General features: G+C 41.9%; 2 protein-coding genes across 4 annotated transcripts; one reads left to right on the top strand and one right to left on the bottom strand.

The window, feature by feature from the left end:
* Positions 1–943: 943 nt before the first annotated feature.
* Positions 944–15,709, bottom strand: CFAP210 (cilia and flagella associated protein 210). 3 transcript variants are annotated; one of them, XM_054044263.1, is made up of 9 exons: positions 15,580–15,709; positions 13,747–13,973; positions 12,219–12,392; positions 11,921–12,114; positions 8,910–9,066; positions 4,447–4,586; positions 3,916–4,108; positions 2,035–2,199; positions 944–1,586 (listed from the first exon to the last, which is right to left on the bottom strand). In XM_054044263.1, exons 1-9 carry the CDS (start codon positions 15,644–15,646, stop codon positions 1,224–1,226), a joined length of 1,680 nt encoding a protein of 559 aa, XP_053900238.1. In that variant the 5' UTR covers positions 15,647–15,709; the 3' UTR covers positions 944–1,223. The 3 variants fall into 3 exon arrangements, with proteins under 3 accessions (XP_053900238.1, XP_053900239.1, XP_053900240.1); XM_054044264.1 differs by having other exon boundaries at positions 13,747–13,970; XM_054044265.1 differs by lacking the exon at positions 13,747–13,973 and having other exon boundaries at positions 15,580–15,697.
* Positions 15,710–15,780: 71 nt separating this feature from the next.
* Positions 15,781–18,651, top strand: PHOSPHO2 (phosphatase, orphan 2). The gene is made up of 3 exons (XM_054044266.1): positions 15,781–15,961; positions 16,875–17,026; positions 17,313–18,651. Exon 3 carries the CDS (start codon positions 17,335–17,337, stop codon positions 18,058–18,060), a length of 726 nt encoding a protein of 241 aa, XP_053900241.1. The 5' UTR covers positions 15,781–15,961; positions 16,875–17,026; positions 17,313–17,334; the 3' UTR covers positions 18,061–18,651.
* The last annotated feature ends 2,015 nt before the right edge of the window (positions 18,652–20,666 follow it).

The raw sequence follows: 20,666 nt of genomic DNA, 5'->3' as shown, positions 1-20,666 counted from the left end.
TTTCAGAATTTTTTAAATAAAATTTTGTACGAGACAGAGCATGCTCTGCTGACTGCATAAAAGCATACAGACCATTTAGTGTCAGCAGTAATTCCTGTAGCAAGCCTGTAACTGCTGCTTGATTTATGGCATATAAAAAGGTATCCATTCTTAAGTTAAAGACTTCAAGTGATGGAGAATCCACTATATACCTTGATAAGTTGTTCCACTGTTAAAGATTTACACCTTATTTTCAGTTTGAATTTATTTAATTTCAGCTGCCAGTTACTGGACCTTGTTTATGTCTCTTGTTGAGGGCTAGATCAAAGAGCCCTCTTCTGCACATGTAGGTGTACTTACAGACCATGATCAAGTCATCTCTTAATTTTCTATATAATAAGCTGATAAATATATTTTTACACAGAACCTTGTAAAAGGGCATATAAGCTGAGTATATACAACATGTTCGCTTTGCTGTAACTGTTTTAATTTTTGCATGTATTCTTTTGTACTGAGAATAACGTAAAAATATGTTAATGAAAGCTGGGCCTATTGTAGTTAAAATTGTGTAACAGCCGTAAGGTAGTTATTAGTTTGTTGCAAGAATTGATTCAGATTTTAAGAGAACAGAAAAGAAATTATATACTGATAATGAACTAGTGTTCTGGATGCTGATAGATTTAATTCAGTAAGGAGTGGAATCTGAAGAAATATTTTGTGATACAAATTTCACATTCCAAAGTATTTTTAGCAATACTAAATGCTTTTATCATATCTTTGTTCTGTTATTTAGTATTTGTTTCGCATGTATTTCCTACACTCTTGAAAAGTATTTGGCATCTTTTGAGGATAATTTTTTTCCCTTAGCACTCACTGATTATAACAATGCAAGAAGCCAAATGCAACACTTTACAGTGGGTATTCAAGAGTAGCTGTAAAAGATTGAACTTGAAACTTACAAAAATGAAATCAAAATATTCTGTTTTTTTAATGAGACCTTATATATAAGTAAGGTTCTACACTGGTTATAAACAGTACATCATTCAGTTCTGCCTGTATATTTGATTTAACATAGTAACTTTAGTAAAATACAACTTTTAATGTTTAGGAAAATACACTTGGATCCCTATCAACTTTCCATGGAGTACTTATGGCTTTTCTAGTTCCTTTCATGGGTTTCATACAACATGGATCATTTACCGATTTATTGGACTTCTTTTTGTAAAGACTTCAAAGAGTTATTTTTACCATGTAAAACCTAGTCTTCCCTTAGCTTGCTGGATATTACCATTGGTGTTTAGCTCTTTTATTTCTTCAGTAGTGTTACAATTATAAGAAGGTAGCTGAGTGCCATTGATATCTCGTGCTTGGTAACTAGGCCTTATTCCTCCTCTTTCTCTGTAAACTGGTCCATGGCCACCACCGTGGCCTTCCTTTGCTGCTTTGAGAAGAGGATAAATATTTCGGGTTGTCTTGGATTCTGAATCAATTACTTGATTTGCATATTCTTGAAATTCCTGCTCCTTGCAAATAGTAATAACTTCTTTCTGGGCCTCATAGTCCAATTCTGCTTGCTTCTCATGCTGTTCTTTTGCCCGTTTTTCAGCCTGTTTTGGGGAAGGGAATAACAAACCTTAAATATTTGTGGTAGAATGGCTTAACAGAGCATAAAGTCATGGAAGTCCTTATGTGACTTTTTTAAATAATTGGCTGCAAGTACCTTTCTGATTAAGAACAACTATTTGTTAATCACAGTCTAACTTTAGTTAGAAATGCATAGCTGACATTCTCCGTTTGTCCAGAGAATAGGTACAAAGTGAGCAGCAGCCATGTGCTAGCAATGTCCCTGAATACTGATTCAGAGAGAACATTATCTGCAGCTGACAGGGTACCTCAATCAATGTCATTCATTCAAGTCTTGACTTCTCAGTTAATTCTTACCCATATGGTTGCCAATTAGCACAGACCAAGATGTACGCTGAAATAGCTTTGTAAAATGTCTGACAATCTGATTATCCATTATCTAGTTTATCCATTATCTGATTATCTAATTACCATTTGCTGGATTTGAGTCTTTTGCATTTTTATGTTTTCATTGCGATTTCTTCGTTTCTTGTCTTTCTCCATTTCCAGATAGATGCGGTCTGCTTCCATTAGTTCACGAAGCTTTTCTTTACCCTCTAATATCGCCTCTTTCTCTCTCTCGCCTTTCATTTTTATCTATATTTTATAAAAAATAAATTAACTCAATTTGCTAACCAACAAATCTGAAAACTATATTTTCAGGCATATTTTATCATTCTACAGCCAAGAGAAACTAAAAAAACCAAAGGCCCATAATATTAAGAAGCAGTGAAACATCAGTAAAACATTTCCAAAATCTAGTAATTCCACACACCTATGAGAGGTTCCCCTCAACTCCAACGCTTTACATAATTTTTCTCAATATTTCCTAATTTTATTGGTGATTGATTAACCATGTAATGTCAGTCACCTGTCAATAGCCAACCAGAGTTGCTTGGAAAATCCCCCAGTGTTTCCCGAAAATGCTCATTTCATTATAACAGTAATTTTCAAACTGCCCTGTACAGCACTTACTGGTGGTCCCCAGAGAGCTATCTTGTTACATGGTTCTGGTTACCCCACTGTTTTCAGATACTAATTCCCATTGAAAGTTGGTTAAAAAAACATTACTTTTCTAATGTTACTTTTCCACATAAGCAATTGTTGTAGAGGTTATGAAATTCAAAGCAGGAAGTACTTTGGCTGCACAGTTGCGAACAGGAGAGGTTATTCACCGGTTCAGAAATGCGGTTAACAGCATGAAAAATGTTGCAAACCCTGCGCTATGTATTTAGCTGCAGGGCCGCCCGGGGAGGGGGGAGGGGCAAGTGGGGCAATTTGCCCTGGGCCCCACAGGGGCCCCCATGAGAATATAGTATTCTATAGTATAGCAACTTTTTTTTATGGAAGGGGCCCCCAAAATTGCTGTGCCCCAGGTCCCCTGAATCCTCTGGGCAGCCCTGTTTAGCTATGATACACTTACACATTAATGCTCTGTTGAGAGGTCTTTACTATGCAGTTAAAGGAGTCAAGGACCAAGGATTTGTAATACTTTACTTGCTCACTAAACCTGGTGATTAACATGTCACCCAGTAAGAGGCCATAGTTTTGTCAAGCCCATGAGTTTTAGTGGGTTGTAGTCAAATTGTCTGGAATAAGCTGTGCTTCAGGTCCTCACCCTTGAGAGTTGAGAAGCTAGTCCCTTAGGAACAGCTCTTGAATCCTCACACTGCTTGAGTGGTGTGCTAGTGATGGTGTTCAGGGGAATGATCAGAAGAAGAGCACATGGATGATTCTAGGAGGAGTGTGCATGAAGGAGACTGCAAATGGAAGAAGCAGGAACAATGTGAGGGGCCAGATTATTCTGCCTCATTAAGTAGGATGGAAGCCAGCAGTCTGAAGGCCATCTCCCTCACCAGGCAAACCAAGGCGCCTCTAACTCCTGAGAGAGAGCAGCCCTCATTCCTACTGATTCTGAGCTTTCAGGAGAGCAGGAGCATCAGCTAAACAGTTAGGTTACAGCTATTAGCCAGTATGACCTTCTCACTAAAAGTGCCAAGTGATTATATTGGTTGTACTAGCTCAAAAAACTCTGCTTGAAATAGTTTTAATATTCATTAAGAGATATTTGCATCAATTCTCAGTTATAACATACTTTCACTTTTAGTTGTTTGTGACACACAACCAGCCTGTTCTTAAACATTTTGTCTAAAGACTTGCTATTTACTTTAATTGTGAGATGTAAGCATTGAACAGTAAGTTCAATATGAATCTCCCACAATGAATTGCAAAAACTATTGTTTGTCCCAAAAATATTTATAAGAATGACTGTACACAACCACATTAATATAGCTTTTTCTTTAAGTATCTTACCACAGTGGCTCTGTGTTCTGCGATTGATTTCAATTCAGCTTTGTTTTTTTCTTCTCTCTCTTTGAGCTCTTTTTCCCATTCAGCTTCTCTCTCTGCAACGTCTCTAGCAACACGTTCATCTATCCTCTCAAATGTCTGTTTCATCTGTGCAGCTAGATGGTTAGTAATAATGTCCCTACGCTCCTGCATTAACCTATAGCAGAACAGCAATTAATCAACATGTCAATGTTAAATAGATAAACCACTTTCCTGCTAAGTCCACAAGTCTTGAAGACTAGTAAGATCAAGGTGAGTACCCAGCTCACCGCACATCATCTGTGACTACAAAGGGCCAGTGAAAGGGGAACTCCTTTCAGACCTTTTCCTCTTTCATACCCTCCAAATACCCTGAAGCACTTTGGTCCAGGGATCCATGCTGTAATACTGTAAGATCTTTTTTGCAGACTTAAGATTTTAGAATGTTATCATAATCATATGACAGACATAATTCTGAATCTATCATTTTATTTAATTCTTTAACATTTGACCCACCTGTTCATTTCAGCTTCTTTTTCTCTTCTCAGTTTGGCCATATTTTGTTTTGCTTTAAAGTGAGCTCGAATTTTATCATTCTCCTCTTCTTGCTTTTGTTCCTGTACAGCTTTAAGAATATCCTGGTCAGCAACATGCGCCTTTAAAAAAAAAAAAAAAAAAAAAAAAAAGTGTCCAATTATATTTACTAAGAAAAGTAGCTAAATCTTTTTAAAGGAAGAAAAAAAAATCTGAGACAGACTCAAACCATACTATGTAAAATTATGGAGGTACCCCTAGGCCTGCAACAGGGGAGAACAAGGTTCTGGAGGAGAGAAGCTTCTAGAAAAGGATTGTTGTTCTTGCCCAGCCCTGAACTGCCTTACATTCTGAGAGCCAAATTACCACAAGTTGCTGCAAAAGTAACATTACTATGCACCAATATTCTAATGCACACACTATTCATGCCAGCAACAGGAGTTATCAATGCCATGCATGTACATGGTGCTCACTGACCCAGCAATGGGGCCTGAACCACTTGATTCATGTCCCCTGACTTCAAGCTGCTACACTGGAGGCCCTCCCTGCTTCTTGTCAATGAGCACCTGTGGAAAGGGGAGATGGACTCAGGGTGCACTACCCCTTGGGCTCTGACATTTCTGGGCTCTGCCAGCTACAGACCACAAATCAGAATCTGAGTCTAAACTTTACAGGGGAAAGTCAGGTCTATTTCCTGTCCCACCTTATTGCCCAGGTTCACAGTTTCCTTCTGAAGTTTGCATGATGCTGAGGATGATGAAACTGGACCTACAGTGCATCATCATACGTTGGGTCAGTCTCTCTACAGTTTCAACGGTACAATATTATATTTTTCACTTTGTCTTAAACTGATGTGAGACATGGGACTTAAACAGCTGCCAATGTTTCGTCCCAAAGGTGGCTGTATTTCAGTGGTGATACAATTCCTGTATTGTGCACATTCAAATTCTGCCCTTTAATGTCTGTGACCTTTTGAAGTCAATGGGGGGTGTGTGTGTGTGTGTGAGAGAGAGAGAGAATTTAAGGGTAGAACTTGGCCTGTAACTTGTGAAATGCATCCTTGACAATACTTACAGTTCAGTCAGGAGTTGCATGATTCTCCTGCATAGCTAGGTATGCCATTACAACATTGATTTTTTTCCCCCCTGCTTTTGCAGCTAGGAAGTAGTGTCAGACCTGCTAGTCAAGGGAACTAGCTAGGCTCTGCTCACCTGGGGGGAAAATCCCAAATCACTCTGCCTTTTAGGCATGGCAGGAGATTTCTGGTCTTCAGAACATATTGGGGGGGGGGGGGGAAAGCCTCTAAGCAGGAGCTCCTCTCTCTCTCAGGGCATCCTGGCATAATCCCGGAGGTACTCCACAGAGCTTCAGCTAACTGTGGAAGGAAGCCTCTATTTCTTTTGTCAGTAAGACACAGCACAGCAACCCCTTCAGCCAGGACTATAATTCCAGGAGCTCTGGGCCCAGCAGCAGCCATCAACCACTGGCAGTTCTTCCTTAAACAACAGAGGCTATGACTACGCTAAAGAGCTTACAGCGGCACAGCTGTACCGATGCAGCTGCGCCACTGTAAGCTCTCTAATGTAGCCACTCTAAACCGATGGGAGAGAGCTCTCCCCTCAGCTTAATTACTCAAGCACCAGCGAGCATGGGGCTACATCGGCACTTAAATCAGCATAAATTATGTTGCTCGGGGGGGGGTGTGGCTAATTCACATCCCTGGGCAACATAATTAATGTTGAATTAAGATGCAGTGTATCCATAGCCAGAGGCAGGAATTTCAATGTCTTTTTTTAAAGGCAACTACCAGACGTGACATCAGAGGCTCCACCAGCAGGTATTACAAAGGTGACTCCACGTATTGCGTCAACACTGAATGCTCCTTCAGAGCTTCCTCACAGGCAAATGTTGGAATGACAAACTCAGCTAGCTGCAAGGAGATATTTGTACTTGCTGTGACAGATACGGCAATTTCCTGCAATATCCTGGACAAACCTTACTGAATTAAGTTTAAGTATTTTAGGAGTTCATTTTATTAAAAATGCAACTGTTTATGTATTATTGTGGGATTGTATGTAATGAGGGGGGGACGACTAACATAAATCCTGGGAAGTGTCATGAGCTTCCAAGGTCTCGTTTAAAAATGGGCCAAACAAGAAGGAATGTTTGGGATAAACAAAGTTAATTGGGTTTCATAGGAAATATATGGGAAAAGGGAATGAAAATTCCCACCTCCAGACCCAAACTTTTGAAGCTATGACCTGAAGAAAAACCCATGGTCTATGAATTACCTATTCTCAGATCAAGGCCCGGGCATTATAAAGGAATGAATCACAGATGCATGACAGTGTTGTGAATTTGTAACCACTGAAAACCCCATGTGGGGCTTGAAAGACTGACCCAATAATTCAGCCCTTGTTGCAGTTGGGATGATCACTGATACGCTTATTAATGTGTGTGGGTTCTTTTATTGTTTTAATGTTTTCTCTGTAATGCTTTCACCTTAAGAAATAAATGTAGTTACTTAGGAAAAGGTGGATGGTACCTTATCGTGGTGGACAATTATGCTATATATAGCCTCTGAGAGAAAAGCAAAGCAGACCTGCTTAGGCAGTCTGATTTTCTGGGAAGTACACAGTGTAGGCAGTGAACTGTGCAGCCTGGAAATATCCCAGTCACGAGGGAGTGAGATGTGTGTCTCTTGCCCAAGAGACATGACAACTGGGGAGCCAGAAACCTGACAGAGGGGTGCCCTTGCTGGACCACAAAGTGGAAATACAGGTGCTGTTGTCCTGAACTGTGACATTTGCCTGATGATTTTCTTCTCCTAGTAGTCAGTTTCGCTATTCCAACTAACTGTGTGGGAAATTTTCTTTGCATTGGCTTATCTGGACTTTTCTTATGCAGTAGATGCACATAATTCAGAAGGGGAATGTTTTCCCTATATCATCAATAATCTACATCAGGGCCAGATTAAGGCATAGGCACCTATGTTTAGGGCCCCAAGTCCTGGATTCATGTGATAAGGTAGGAATCTCAGTTTACTTTAGTTGCAAAGAAAAGCTCGAAAACATGACTCTAGTATAACTGATGCAGGGATATCTGCCTGAGTCTGCAAACAGCCTGGAACAACAGTTCTGAGAGGTGTGAACTTCCCCATGCACCTCAATGGGGTGTTAACTCCAAGATCCACTGCTTTGGGGGACCTGCCAGCTGCATTCAGCAAAGGACTCCGTGTAACAAGATGAGAAGAGTGCTGTAGACCAGGCCAACCCCAAGCCCATACATCCTGGTTGCTGAGCCAAGTATTGACTGCTGCCACTTCCGCTTCTCCAGGCGAAAAGGGGACCCGGCTGCTCCCAAGGGCAGGGAGGTCTCTGCTGCTCCTGACTGGGGAAAATAAATGGATCTCCATGCCCCTCTCTCTCTGGGAGGAGAGGGGAGCCATCCTGCATTGCCAGTCCAGGTGGGGAATGGAGTCACAACACAGGTCTAACCCCAGAGGACACTCCTGCATTGTGTTTCAGCTGTGGAAGAGATCTCACTTGGAAATGTTTTACAAGTGAGTGGAGCCAAGCCAGACAGGCCTGATATCACTTTCTACACTGACCTGACTACTAGGAGAGAGAAAAATTGCTGGTGAGTGCAGCTTTTCAATAATTAAATTTATTGCCTACAGTCCCCATGAGTAAAAGTTTTATAAACATGAATCTCCTAGACAGCCTGCTGCCAGTAATGAAGATCATGCACTAGAGACTCGAGCTTTTCCTAAATCATTCCTTTGCCTCTCCTAATGCACTTGTCACTACTTTCCACCCGACTCTGCCTACAGCATGTGCAAAGGATTCCATCAGAGCTATTATTATGAAGCTGTTCAGTTGGTGCTAATTCTCTATGGTTTTAGTAATTTTGCACATAGATGATGCAATACCTCACTCTGCTACTGATCCTGCTCAGAAAGGCTAAGTGGGCTCCTCTGAGACAAGTGGCTCCTTACCCTACACAGATACAAAGATGATGGGAGAGGCTCTTTGGAGAGATGATTTACAATGATTCAGAATACAGACTGACTGAGTAGTCCTAAGGCAGGTTCCCAGGAGGAGCCAGGTCTGGGGATAAGGCAACAGCTGAAATTTATTTAATGAATGTATTTATTGTGAAAGCCAAGCCAACTTTGTGCAGTCTGTGACTTTGTTTTAGAGCAGGCTAGGAAAGACACCTGCTCACAATGCATTTGGCAAACTGCAAATCAGCACTAAGAGCCAGGTTTTCAAAAGAGCACATCACCTAGCAGCTTCCACTGTTGTCAGTGAGAGCTGTTAGGTGTGAGCTTAGCAACTCTGAAAATCTGGCCACTTATTTAAGTATGTAAATATGAATGAAAGTCCCTACCTTTAAGCATCCCAGTTGAAAAATGTTGGGCTTTCTGCTTTTCTGTTACTTACACAATGCATCCTCCTATGTTCAAGTTTTTCCTCTAGTTTCTTTTCATTTTCTCTCTGCACTTCCAATTCATATAACTTGGTCAGTCTTTGAATCTCTTCGCCTTCTTTTTTTGCCTCTAATTTGTCTAATTCTGCTTGGTGCTTATGTTCCTTTATTCTAAAGCATAAAATAAAATAGTCATACTAAAGAGGTAAGAAATGTACACAGTACATAATGGACAAGGATCACACATTTCTAGAAGTTAAACAACATTAGATTTGATACTCTGAACTGAAGGCAGGTAAAGTGTCAGAATTCAAAATCAACGTGATGCATTTTAAAGCCATTGGCCCAAATCCTCAGGCCAATGCTTGGCCCAAGTACAGAATGAGAACGTAGTAACTCTGGGTATTGTGAAAGGAATCTTTTCCCCCAGCTCACATGGCAGCAGCAGAATTTCACAAAGACAGCTACTCCAGTAACCATCACAGCCCTAATGTGCCCCTTCCACTGTGGGAAGGAAAGGAAGATATACCTCAATGGTATTCTGGGAGTTGCTGCATAGCCAAGCTCTGTATTAAGCAGAGGATGCATACCCCTTTCATGCCCCACAAATCCTCTCCACCTCCTCTGCAGCAGAATTACATTAGTGTCATTGCCAGAAACCCTTTATATTCAAAGAATGGAGCAGGATTTCCTCATAATGTATCCGTGCACTGCAACATTTAAATTTAGTAGCAGCTCCTTAGAGTAGGATTTCAGATGATATCAAGAAAGAGACAGAACCACTGATAATTCCTTTCCAGGATTATTTGCAGCAATGTTCCCACTAGATACAGACATCCATGCCCAGCACAGCACATTCCTTGCTAATTCTCATGAATGACTGAGAGATCTGGTACACATTACTGAAAGTGGTTAACTACCATTAAACAAAAAACACAATTAATACATCTAGATGTTTCATCACAAAATTTATGTCTTTTGACAATTACATTTAGTTTTAATTATTATATTCCCTCACTTCCTTGAGTTCCTCCATTCACAATGGATCACTAAGGCTGTAAGAAAATTATGGGTTGAAATTTGTTGCAGAAACTGAAACTTTTAACACACACCACAAGTTTTTGTAGTTGCCACAAATTTGAGTGACACTGTGACACTGTGCACCGAATGCCACTCACTCAAATTTGGCCCAGCTGCTCTTCTGTCATGATGGCAGAGCCAAATTTGAATGAGTGGCATTTTGACCTGGCACACAGGGTTGCAATGCCACTCAAATAAGGCTTTTTATTATTTTGAATTTTCGTTTTGTTTTGTTAACATTTTTAAGGTAGTTGAACTGACCACAACAACACTGCAACTGGAATTTTTGAATAATAATAATATTCAAAAACTTTTTTTACAGCCCTATACATGACCCAAAAAGGTCACATGCAATTTATCCACTCTGTCCTCAGGAGGAGGATTAACAGACCTAATTTTAGAAAATATATGTAAAAAGACTGAGATGATCAAATAATACCATAAATTATCTAACCCCAGTAGTGAAAATTATTGAGCTGTCCAGTAACTCTCATTATTGTAATTTTAGAAACTTTTCAAGGGGAACCTAAATATAGATACTAAGAAGGAAGAGAGTGAGCTTTTGTCTTTTGAAACATAAAGTACATTTACTCAATATGAAATCCTTAACTTTATATTTATTGAATGAAAGCTAAGTAATTATTATGACAGACTGGAGGTCTGTGAACTTCACCTTGTTTTGTGAATGCCATTTATTTTCAGGGGCTCTAATTTGTAATATAAGCTTCATTTTTGACTGTGACCTTTGTGTTGTATTGCAATCTCCATTATGGATTAAAACATCCATTTTGTAGTAGGGGCACGATCCCTAGTTAGTCTAAGAAGCTGGCACATAGCAATATAGGGCCATCAACTCTGATTATCTTCCAGGGATCAGCCAACCTGGGCTAAGGAGAGAGAAAGCAGGAAAGACTGCCCAACCTGTGGAGGCTGACCAAACCCAGGATTCAGAGGAGGGGTAAAATCCAACTTGAGGGGAGTGCATGTAGTATCATTTGTTGTTTCCCAAAGAGCTGTAACTCTCTAGTGCTGTTTGAGAGTAAAGTACCGTTGGTTAAGAAATTCCTTTTCTAAGCCTGTATTCCTTGTTTGCCAGCCATGTTGTCCCTGAAAGGGTTAGCTGGAAGGGGGGGGCACTGCCGAAGAAAGTTGTTAGACATGGGGTCTGCATCTGGGAGTGTGCTTGAAACTCAGAGCTAGAAATAATGTCTAGTCACTACTAAGATCCAGGGAGCTTAGAAGCACATGGGATCCAGCGATTGGTTCCATAAAAGACTGGTATCCTTCCAGAGAGTGGGCTGGGCCAGATGACATTATACTTCTAGCAAAATTTACTAAAGTATGCAGGATGGAAGATGTGCTCAGTGAATTAGTATGGAGTCCTAAATTTTGTTGCAATTTTTATGCTATCTGGGGAGGGATAGCTCAGTGGTTTGAACATTGGCCTGAGTTCAGTCCTTGAGGGGGCCATTTACGGATCTGGGGCAAAATCAGTACTTGGTCCTGCTAATGAAGGCAGGGGGCTGGACTCAATGACCTTTCAAGGTCCCTTCCAGCTTTATGAGATAGGTATATCTCCATATATTATATAAATTTCCTGGGAACGAGATCAGTTGATTGTAGAATAGCCTCCCAAAGAATGTAGTATAAGTTCCTTCCCAAAGGAAGCAGTGGGGCTTTTAAAACTGGACTGGACAAAATATTAGAAACTGTAATGTCAGTAGAATTCTGCATGGCTAAGAAGATGGAATGGATGATCTAATAGGTCTTTCTCTCTACTGAGAAAACAGCTCATTTTGTTTCTGTTAAAAATTCCTGGTAACTCATTTGTTTAGCAGATGAACACTAGGTTTCTTTTAACAACTTGATTAAAATAGATTTGTTGAAAAAGAAACAGTTTAACTCAATAATCTTTATTAGTCAGAAACAGCCCTGTTTTACTTACTGTTCCAGGTGGTCTCTGCAAAGTGCCTGTCGATTCATATAGCGTTCATATGCCTTTTCCTGCTCTTTCAGAATAGCTTTTTCGCGCTCACGTTCCATTTCTTCTTCCTTTTTTTTGTAAATATCTGGCTTTGTCTTTTTAAATTCAATCTGAGCATCTCTTTCCTTTAGGACCTCAGTAAGTAAAAGTGCTTTCTACAAAACAGAATTGGAACATTTCATGTTTATTTTATTACACATTCAATTATGTGCAAAGAAACAATACAATTTGAATTAAAGACAATAAACCATCTACAAACATGTAACCCTTTCACTCTCTCATTCTGATAATATTGATACTTTTTGGCCTGTTCTATGGCCTCCTTCCGCTTTGCTGCTTGAAACTGTGCTTCCTCCAGATCAAGTAGTTTTCTTTCTTCTTCCTCCTTTTCTTCTCGCAATTTTCTGGCTTTAAGTTTCCTCTGTGCCTGGCCCTAAATGTAGATAAAACTCATTTCCATTACAGATCACACTGAAAAGAACTGGCTCAAAAATTTACAACTTCTTCAAAAGACCAAATCAGCAAGAAGTTGATTATACCTACTCATACCTAAAGTGAACTATCAAACACTTTTTGTGCTGCTGTCCTGTGTTTTAAATATCTATTAGAAATTTAAAGGTCTGATAAAAATGCTTTGCTGTTAGAAAGGATATTTCACATGCAGATCCCAAAGGGTTTTATGAGTAGTTATAATAAGCTTCACACCACTGGATAAAGGATAAGGATCACTTCAATGACCACTGATGTGCAGCCATCTCTGAGATAAAAAGCAGCAGCTGTTTAACAGCACTGCACTACGTGGTAGTTTAGGACAGGAAATAAAGAACAGAATGAGCAAGGATTTCTGCTCCGTTAATTACAACAGCCTTGACAATACATTTGTCTGCTTCTCCCACAACAGGCTTTGGGCTTTTTTCCATGCCACCTCTTGCATTTGGAACACACTTTCTAAACTGAACTGCCTTCAAATCCCTCACCAAGATTCACTTCTACCACAATGCCTACAGGACTGCCAACTAGTTAGGGGTAGGCAGCCCAGTAGTTGAGACAGGGGGCCAATACGACAACAAAATTTTGTTGTATGTCTTCTCCCTCTCCCCCAGCCTTTCTGTTGTATGTTTTATTAGACTGTATGCTATGGGGGCAGACATGGTTGTTTCTCAGATCCACATTTTGGATACTACTGCAATACAGACGATGGTAAATAACAATATAGCCAATTGAAATTACAGAGTAAATTTAGGTAGGCAGAATGTAATTACCTGAGTGGCAATAACTAAGATGTGTAATTTGGAAGCTCTAGACTTGCCCACTGAAATATTTTGAACAATAATCCTGTAGGGAGAAGGGAAAGACTGGAGGCCTGGTGGGCAAGTGGCTCCATTGGCAGTCAGCAGGGAAGATGGAGACCTTCCCTTCACACCTCTTACTTGCTCCTTCTCTCTATGATCCTGTTTTAAACTTATCCATGACATGACATGGGCAGGTCTAATGCGCTGCTGCATGCAGCACTGCTGCCCTCTCTCTTTAGCTGCTGGAATTTCCGGATACTTGTCTGGAGGGAAGAAGCTATGATGTTCCTAAGCAGGAGAATTAGTAGGCAGGGCCACCAAAAAGTAGTTATAGTGAAACTCTTGTTAGGAAGTGTGTTTGTATGTGTTGGTACATGGAGAAGGGAGGGGAAGAGTTCACTCTAAGGCCTGGTCTACACTGGGGGAGGGGAGGTCGATCTAATCTAATGTATATGAAAAGTAACCCTCCAATTTCCAAATGTACATTTCACTTACTGCAATGGTGTTGGGCCAGTTTTTCACAACTGCTTTGGAACGTAAGTGCATATCTTTCCGTTCTTTCCTCTCTGCATGAATCCGTGCTGCTTCTCTAGCTGCACTGTCAACACTGTCTCGAATTCTTACCCATTCTGCCTTTGGCAGAACAGTAACCTGGCGAAGATCTACTCCATTTGGAAGAAAAATACTATCTGGAGCATTATATTCTTCCAAACCATTTGCTGCTATGTGAAAGAAAGAACAAAAGAATGAGTTCACTCAGTTTGTAGCACTTCTGGCCAGAAAATCCTGGGTTCAAACCCACACCGAGATTCGGACTCCTACCCAGCGCTGACAGTAAAGCATCATATTAGTTTGATTCTACAATGTAATGTAATTCTAGTATCCAGGAGCAGGAGCACAGTCAGAACTAACCCTCAGATCCAGAGCCTCATGTTACTTCACAGACCAATGTGTCTTGCTTTCCTGTACTTTTCAGTCCCTCAACTCCTCCTGCCAGTCATTAATTTTCAGGAAATGTCCTTCATGTTAGTCATTACTGCTTTAAAAAAACAGATATTTGAGTAAAGTTAAATTCTCTTAGAAAACTTTGCCCATCTGGTTTGTAAGAGTACTGCATGACAAATCTAAAAAAGGGGACAACTTTTACCTGTTCTGACAATGATGTTTAAAATTAAAACCTACTTTTAGATAAAATTGTTTCTCTGCTAATTGCCCTTTGCATGGTGCACTGGGCCTAGTCTTCCACCTCTAAACAAGGGGATTTGCACAACCCAAGTGTCAACGGTAGAATACTGTATGCAGCCAAGATTGTCTATCACAGGCTGCATCTTTATATAAGTGGCCTGACTCTACTCCCACAATAGTTTCATATACCTGTAACTCCATTAATTTCAGTTGAGTTACTCCTATGTATACCCTTGTGAGAGGAGAAACAGGCCCTAGAAATCTACTTGCATGTCTGCATGGAACCAGAGCTGTGAGGGGATTTAAGATCGAAGATTTTTACTATGTGAGATACTGCTTTCTCTGAGAGTGATATCTTATGTCTGTTTGTTCTTTGTTTACAATCTCTGTTGCCAGTTTTCTTAAAGGGTAACCCAGCAAGGGAATGGATAAAGGGGGTCGTACTGTATTTTTCCTGCACTCTTCTGTGATGCCAGAACATCAGCCCTTCCTTGTGCCTGGCATGTCAGCTCCACGTTTGGGCACCACCACGTCACACATGTAGGCACCATTCACCTCAAATGTCCCTCACTGCAATGGCCACCCCTGTTCTTCACCCCCACGTAACTGCTTTACTGGGCAGGCTCCCCTCCCTCGGCTGACCATGAAACAGTGTGCTGCTGCGGTTACAAGCCAGTTACACTCAAGGAAGGAACCCCGGGCCAGGCGTTGTGTGGTGCATTAGCCAGGGGGTGTTTCCCGCATACCGACCCATCCCAGGCGGTGGCACAGGTTCGCCTGGCTGTGCACCAGGTGGGGGGGTGGGCCCCATGGGGCCGGTCATGACACCGCACGGCTGGGAGGTGCACGGCCTCGCCCCCCAGGGCCACCCGGGGGGGGGGGCAAGTGGGGCAATTTGCCCCAGGCCCCACAGGGGGCCCCCTGAGAATATAGATTCATAGATTCATAGTATTCTATAGATTCATAGTATTCTATAGTATTGCAACTTTTTTTTATGGAAGGGGCCCTCTAAATTGCTTTGCCCCAGGTCCCCTGAATCCTCTGGGCAGCCCTGTCGCCCCCATTCCAGCACCGTCCCCCGTCTGTCCGCGTATCGCCCCGAGCTTGGTCTCCGCGTAGCTCCGGCACCCTCGTGTCACTCACGCGTGGGCGCCAGTCTCTGGCCTTTGCGCCTCCCATAGAGCGCCGCGGGCCTGGCGGCCGCGTCCATAACCCTCTACAGCCGGGTCAGCGCGGCGCCAGGCTCGCTCGTGCACCGTGTACCGCGGTTACCAGGCAACCGAACGACGGAGGGAGACAGACGGCGCGATTGGCGGAGAGGGGTGTCACGTGACTTAGCGGGGCGGAGCCGGAAGCGGGCCGGCTCAGTGTCAGCGCTGGAGGAGCGGAGTTGCCGCAGCGCCTGCCCCAGTCGGGCGCCTCCCCTCGACGCCGGGTAGTGTCCGCCCTGCCCGTGACCCTCGGGCCCGGATCGTCCCCTCGTTCCGCTTGTGGTTCCTGTCCCCGCTCGGCCCGGAGGCTGAGGGTGAGCGCTCCGCGCGGCCGAGTATTCCCGGCTGCTGCCCCGAGCCTCGCCCGGGCTCCTGTCGGAACGCGGCTCTGAGGCCTTGCCAGGCCGGGACGCCGCGTCCGGCGCTAGCACAGTGCTGCCGCCGGCCCCCATCCCCGCCGGGCTCCCCCGGTCACTGGGCCACCATGCTAACGGCCTGCCCGGCTCCTGAGAGAGTCCCTGCTCCGGCTTGGCCTGGCTCGGCTCCCCGCCGCCCCGTTCCGTTAGCGCCAGCCTCTCCTCCGGGCCGCCTCGCGGCGTGCTGCTGGCTGCCCCATCCCTTCGGTGTAGCTGCTCCGCCGCTCCCCAGAGCGCAGCTGAACCCCCCGATCTCCTGCTTTGTGCTCCCTCTGCTCCTGTGTCATGCGGCGGGGGGGGTCTTCTTTGTTTGGGGGCGGGGGATGCAGTTTCCAAAAGAGTGATATTGTCTAATGCTGGACGGTCCTCTCTCCATCTGTGTCAAGTGTCCTTTACAGAGGGACTGAGACTAGAGAGAGTTAGAGCTGTAGCTTATATATTGTTAACAACTGCTGACGACTTGCCTGGCTTCTTTCTGAATGAAGAAAAGATGATGAACGAAGTTATTACTAAGCTAAACAAAATATGTGCCTAGAACTGCACTAAAGAAAGGGTGAGGTGTTTCCTTTTCCAGGGAATTCGGGGCTGGTCCATAAACACTAATGCTGCAGGACCACAGTCACCTACAAATCTCCCCATAGCAAGTCAACACTAATATTCACCACCAGTATTATTTGCTTTCTTGATTTTTGAGTCAAGGTGGCTGCTTGAATATTGTTACTAGTTGTTGGTTTTTTTTTAAGTGTGTGGGGGGGAGAGAAAACGGGTTAAACTCCTAGCAACAGCAGCATCTCCAAATGTCTCTCTCAAGGTTTTCATAAAAAGCTTCCATCTCCTGTCTGCAAGCTGAAGAATTTAAGCTGTGAGGGTTGCTTTGGCAAAATTTAGAACTGACGTGCCACCTGGCTGTTTAAATGATGCTGTCCAAGGAATGCAAGATTGAGCTTGTGTCAGCGAAGACTAGTGAGTAACAATATAATTATGTTGTTTCAGATACTTTTTATATTATCTAATTAAAAATGTAGTTGGATAGTGAATTAGAATTTTGACCTTTACAGATCGTCTGCTTGCGTGAGCACAATGTTTCTGACAGCTGTAGCACTCATAAACATCTCTCTACGTTTATACATTTGTCTTGCTGACTTTTTTCTTGCAGAATTGCACTTTTCCAAGCAGGAGGTCATGGTAGGAATTCAATACTTAGTAGAAGTGTCTGTTTATATAAACAAACTATCTCTCTTTTTTTCAGAATATATTCTTATCTAACAACTATGAAGTTTCTGCTGGTTTTTGACTTTGACTGTACAGTCATAGATGAAAACAGTGACACCTGGATTGTGAAGTGTGCTCCTGAGGAAAAACTGCCTAACAAACTAAGAAACTCCTATCAAAAAGGACATTGGACAGAATACATGAGCAGGGTCTTTAGATATTTGGGAGACAGTGGAGTAAGAGAAGATGAGATGAAAAGAACTATGACAACAATTCCTTTCACTACAGGAATGAGAGATCTTTTAGATTTTATTGGCAAGAACAAAGATTTCTTTGATTGCATAATAATTTCAGATTCTAATACAGTATTTATTGACTGGATTTTAAAAGCTGCTAACTTTCATGAAGTGCTTGATGAAGTGTTTACAAATCCTGCAACTTTCAGTGGTGCTGGTTATCTTACTGTGCAGAATTTTCACACTCATCATTGTGCAAAGTGTCCTAAAAACCTCTGCAAAAGAAAAGTGTTAGAAGAATTTGTAGATAAAAAGTTACAGCAAGGAGTAAAATATACAAAAATTATATATGTAGGTGATGGTGGGAATGATCTCTGTCCAGTAACTTCTTTAAAGAAGGATGATATTGCTATGCCCAGACAAGGATACACATTAGAGAAAATGATTTCTCAGATGTCCGAGGATCTTGATCCTGTACAGTCTTCTGTTCTAGTTTGGTCATCGGGTATTGAAATTCTGTCTCATTTGAAATTACTTATAAAGGAGTAACTCAAACTATAGAGATGGGTAAAGGTGTTTTATCTTGTGTGGAGTGAATAATGGTAACCATATCTGTCTCAAAGCACACAATTACAATGTTGGGATGCTATTATCTGAAACTAAGGCATTGAAATACAGGCTATAAAGTATTGTGTTTACTCTTTACTGTAGTGGGAAAGTGAGCATGTTGAAACAGATTATTTATTATATGGAAAATTACTTAATATGAGCTTTTTCCATTCATGTAAAGGGGGGGGGGCGCGCACACAGGGGGAAGGGAGCAGGGAGAAAGGCAGGAAAGAGGATAATTTATTACAACTATTTTTTTTCAAATCTTGACTTTACCAGTTTGTGCAAATTACTTCTGGTCAGATATTTAGGGTAAAGGCAGGGTTATTGCACAGAATAATGGCTTTTAATGGAGGGTTCATCTATATGTATAAGATTTATATTAGGCACTAAAAGCAAGGTCCTGCCACTGTTGGTTTTGTTTATTTGTTAAAGCAGCAAAAATATTTTAATATGTAAATAAATGTTTGTCTTGTATATTTGGTTTAAAGAGACACATTAAAATAACTACTAAATATTTTACTAAGCAAAGCAAGTTTTCTAATAGTTTTTATTGGCTTTAAGAACGTAAGAACGGCCATACTAAGTCAGTCCAAAGGTCCATCTAGCCCTTCTGACAGTGGCCAATGATAGATGTCCCAGAGGGTGATCCATCCTCTGTCACCCATTCCCAGCTTCTGGCAAACAGAGGCTAGGGACACCATTCCTGAATCTAAACATTAATGTCTGTCTAACAAGAGTAATATGTGTATGTTTGTGCAATATGTTAAATTGCCTTTCGAGGCATACTTACTGGAGCTCAAATGCCCAAAGCTTATGGGTGGGAGTGCCTTTTGTCACTCAAAGGAATCTCCTTTGTTTCCTTAAGGAGTAATGTGCATGGGAACAAGAGTCCTCTTCATTTCTCATTCAGAAACATGATGTAACACATGTGAATAGGGAGCCACTCCACAGGAAATTATTTTTAGTCATGGATTCTATTTGTTTTTCACTATCCATGATTGCTGTCACCTCTTCAGAAATATAAGAGTAATTAAATCACAACTGTTGCTATCGAGGGTTTGCCGCCTTCTATTTCTATCTTGCACACTGTAATTCTCTTCTCACTCTCCACCTATCTCATCCACATACTTAGGCTCAATCAATGGTGAGTATGGAAAAAGGTGTAAAAGAGGAAAGCTTACTTGCCCAAAAATCCCTGAGGCCCCAATCTGTGAAGTAGTATTGGCTGCCTTGTGGGAGGGACTGGGGTTAATGCCCACAGATCCAGAAGTAGTTCAAGAATCTGTTATATCTGCTTCTAAAGATGCAGATCTCTGACCTTTATCCGCTAGTGCAGGATCAGAAACCCTGCTCCACAGAACCCAGGGCCTCCTCTTGACAATACAAAGTTTCCCAAGCCATTGAGTATCACCACTTTACTCCCACTATAGGAAGTAAATGCTGGACCAGACCTCCAGTTTTGACATGTGACTCTGCCATGTACTTTTGCTCTTGATGGCATGGGAACCTGCTGACTCTGATGGCTTCTCTATCTTCACCATGAGGCCTCCAAACACTGGAGTTTCTGTTCAGTTTCACATGAACTCTTGGCCCACTTTCTGCCTCAATTTGTTCCTTATTGCCAGTGTAAGTGGAAGGAAGAATCCTGCCCCTTTACAGTCTGACAGCAGTCTGTAATTTCCATCTTCACTATTTATCAAAATCTTTTGTAGAGTCTAGAAGTTTGGGTAATAACTGGTTAGTTAACTTGTGCTCCCTCTGCTGACTGCTTGCAGCTCTGCAGCAGTAGAATGAACCTATGCCAGGAATACCTATAATGGAAGACTAAAAAAAATCAGATTGTTTTTAAATCTCACTGAAGACAAATTATGGGCCTAAACTACAGTCCTTTAATGTCCCATAAAAAGTACAAAATAAGTAGTCTTTAAAAATAGTTTTGTGTAAGTAGACTGAACTCCCAGCTGAAGGAGTCCAAGTTGGAGCCTAGATTCATATCCAGTTTTATTTAGATTGTAGATATTTATGTTTAGAGTGCCAAGTCACTATGGATGAAAAGTGCATCTCCACTACAAAAGGGGAGATTTTTTTATTTTGCATTCTGAACTTAATGTATCCAAGCAGAAGCAGGACATCAGTGCAGACCAAGCAAGGGAAAACATTTGGTAATCTAGTGAGTTCCATCATATTTACAAATACTTTGAGAGAGATAGCATGGTCTGATGTATAAGGTAGGGGGCTAGGAGGCAGATCTGCATTCTGGTAGAGTAGCTATGCCACTTACCTCCTGTGTCATCTCTGTTAAAGGGGAGAATAATACTTGCCTTCCCTTGTAAAAGTCTCTGGGATCTATGTTTGAAAAATGCTAGAATACAGCAAACTATAAGTGTGGTGGTAGGAGGGAGGGACAACTGGTCACATATATCAAACTGTTCATTATAGCTCCTAAATGAAAGAAGTGAAAAAATAGCTGATTGGAGACAAGCGGAGTGGAGGGGAGCAGAGAAAGAAGATAGGAGGACAAGTCTGTGAAGGGTTGAACACCT

Source organism: Malaclemys terrapin, chromosome 11, assembly GCF_027887155.1.
Source record: "Malaclemys terrapin pileata isolate rMalTer1 chromosome 11, rMalTer1.hap1, whole genome shotgun sequence".
NCBI lineage: Eukaryota > Metazoa > Chordata > Testudines > Emydidae > Malaclemys > Malaclemys terrapin.
Note: the sequence above shows the minus strand (reverse complement) of the source record. Positions and strands in the feature narration are given on the sequence as shown.

Excerpts from the sequence above, each read along its gene's own strand:
- CFAP210 (XM_054044263.1), bottom strand. The coding sequence starts at position 15,646 with ATGGACGCGGCCGCCAGGCCCGCGGCGCTCTATGGGAGGCGCAAAGGC. Across the intron at positions 4,587-8,909 it reads AACATAGGAGGATGCATTGT|GCGCATGTTGCTGACCAGGA; the intron begins GTAAGTAACAGA and ends TTTTTTTTAAAG. Across the intron at positions 4,109-4,446 it reads AAAGAAGCTGAAATGAACAG|GTTAATGCAGGAGCGTAGGG; the intron begins GTGGGTCAAATG and ends GTTCTGCTATAG.
- PHOSPHO2 (XM_054044266.1), top strand. The coding sequence starts at position 17,335 with ATGAAGTTTCTGCTGGTTTTTGACTTTGACTGTACAGTCATAGATGAA.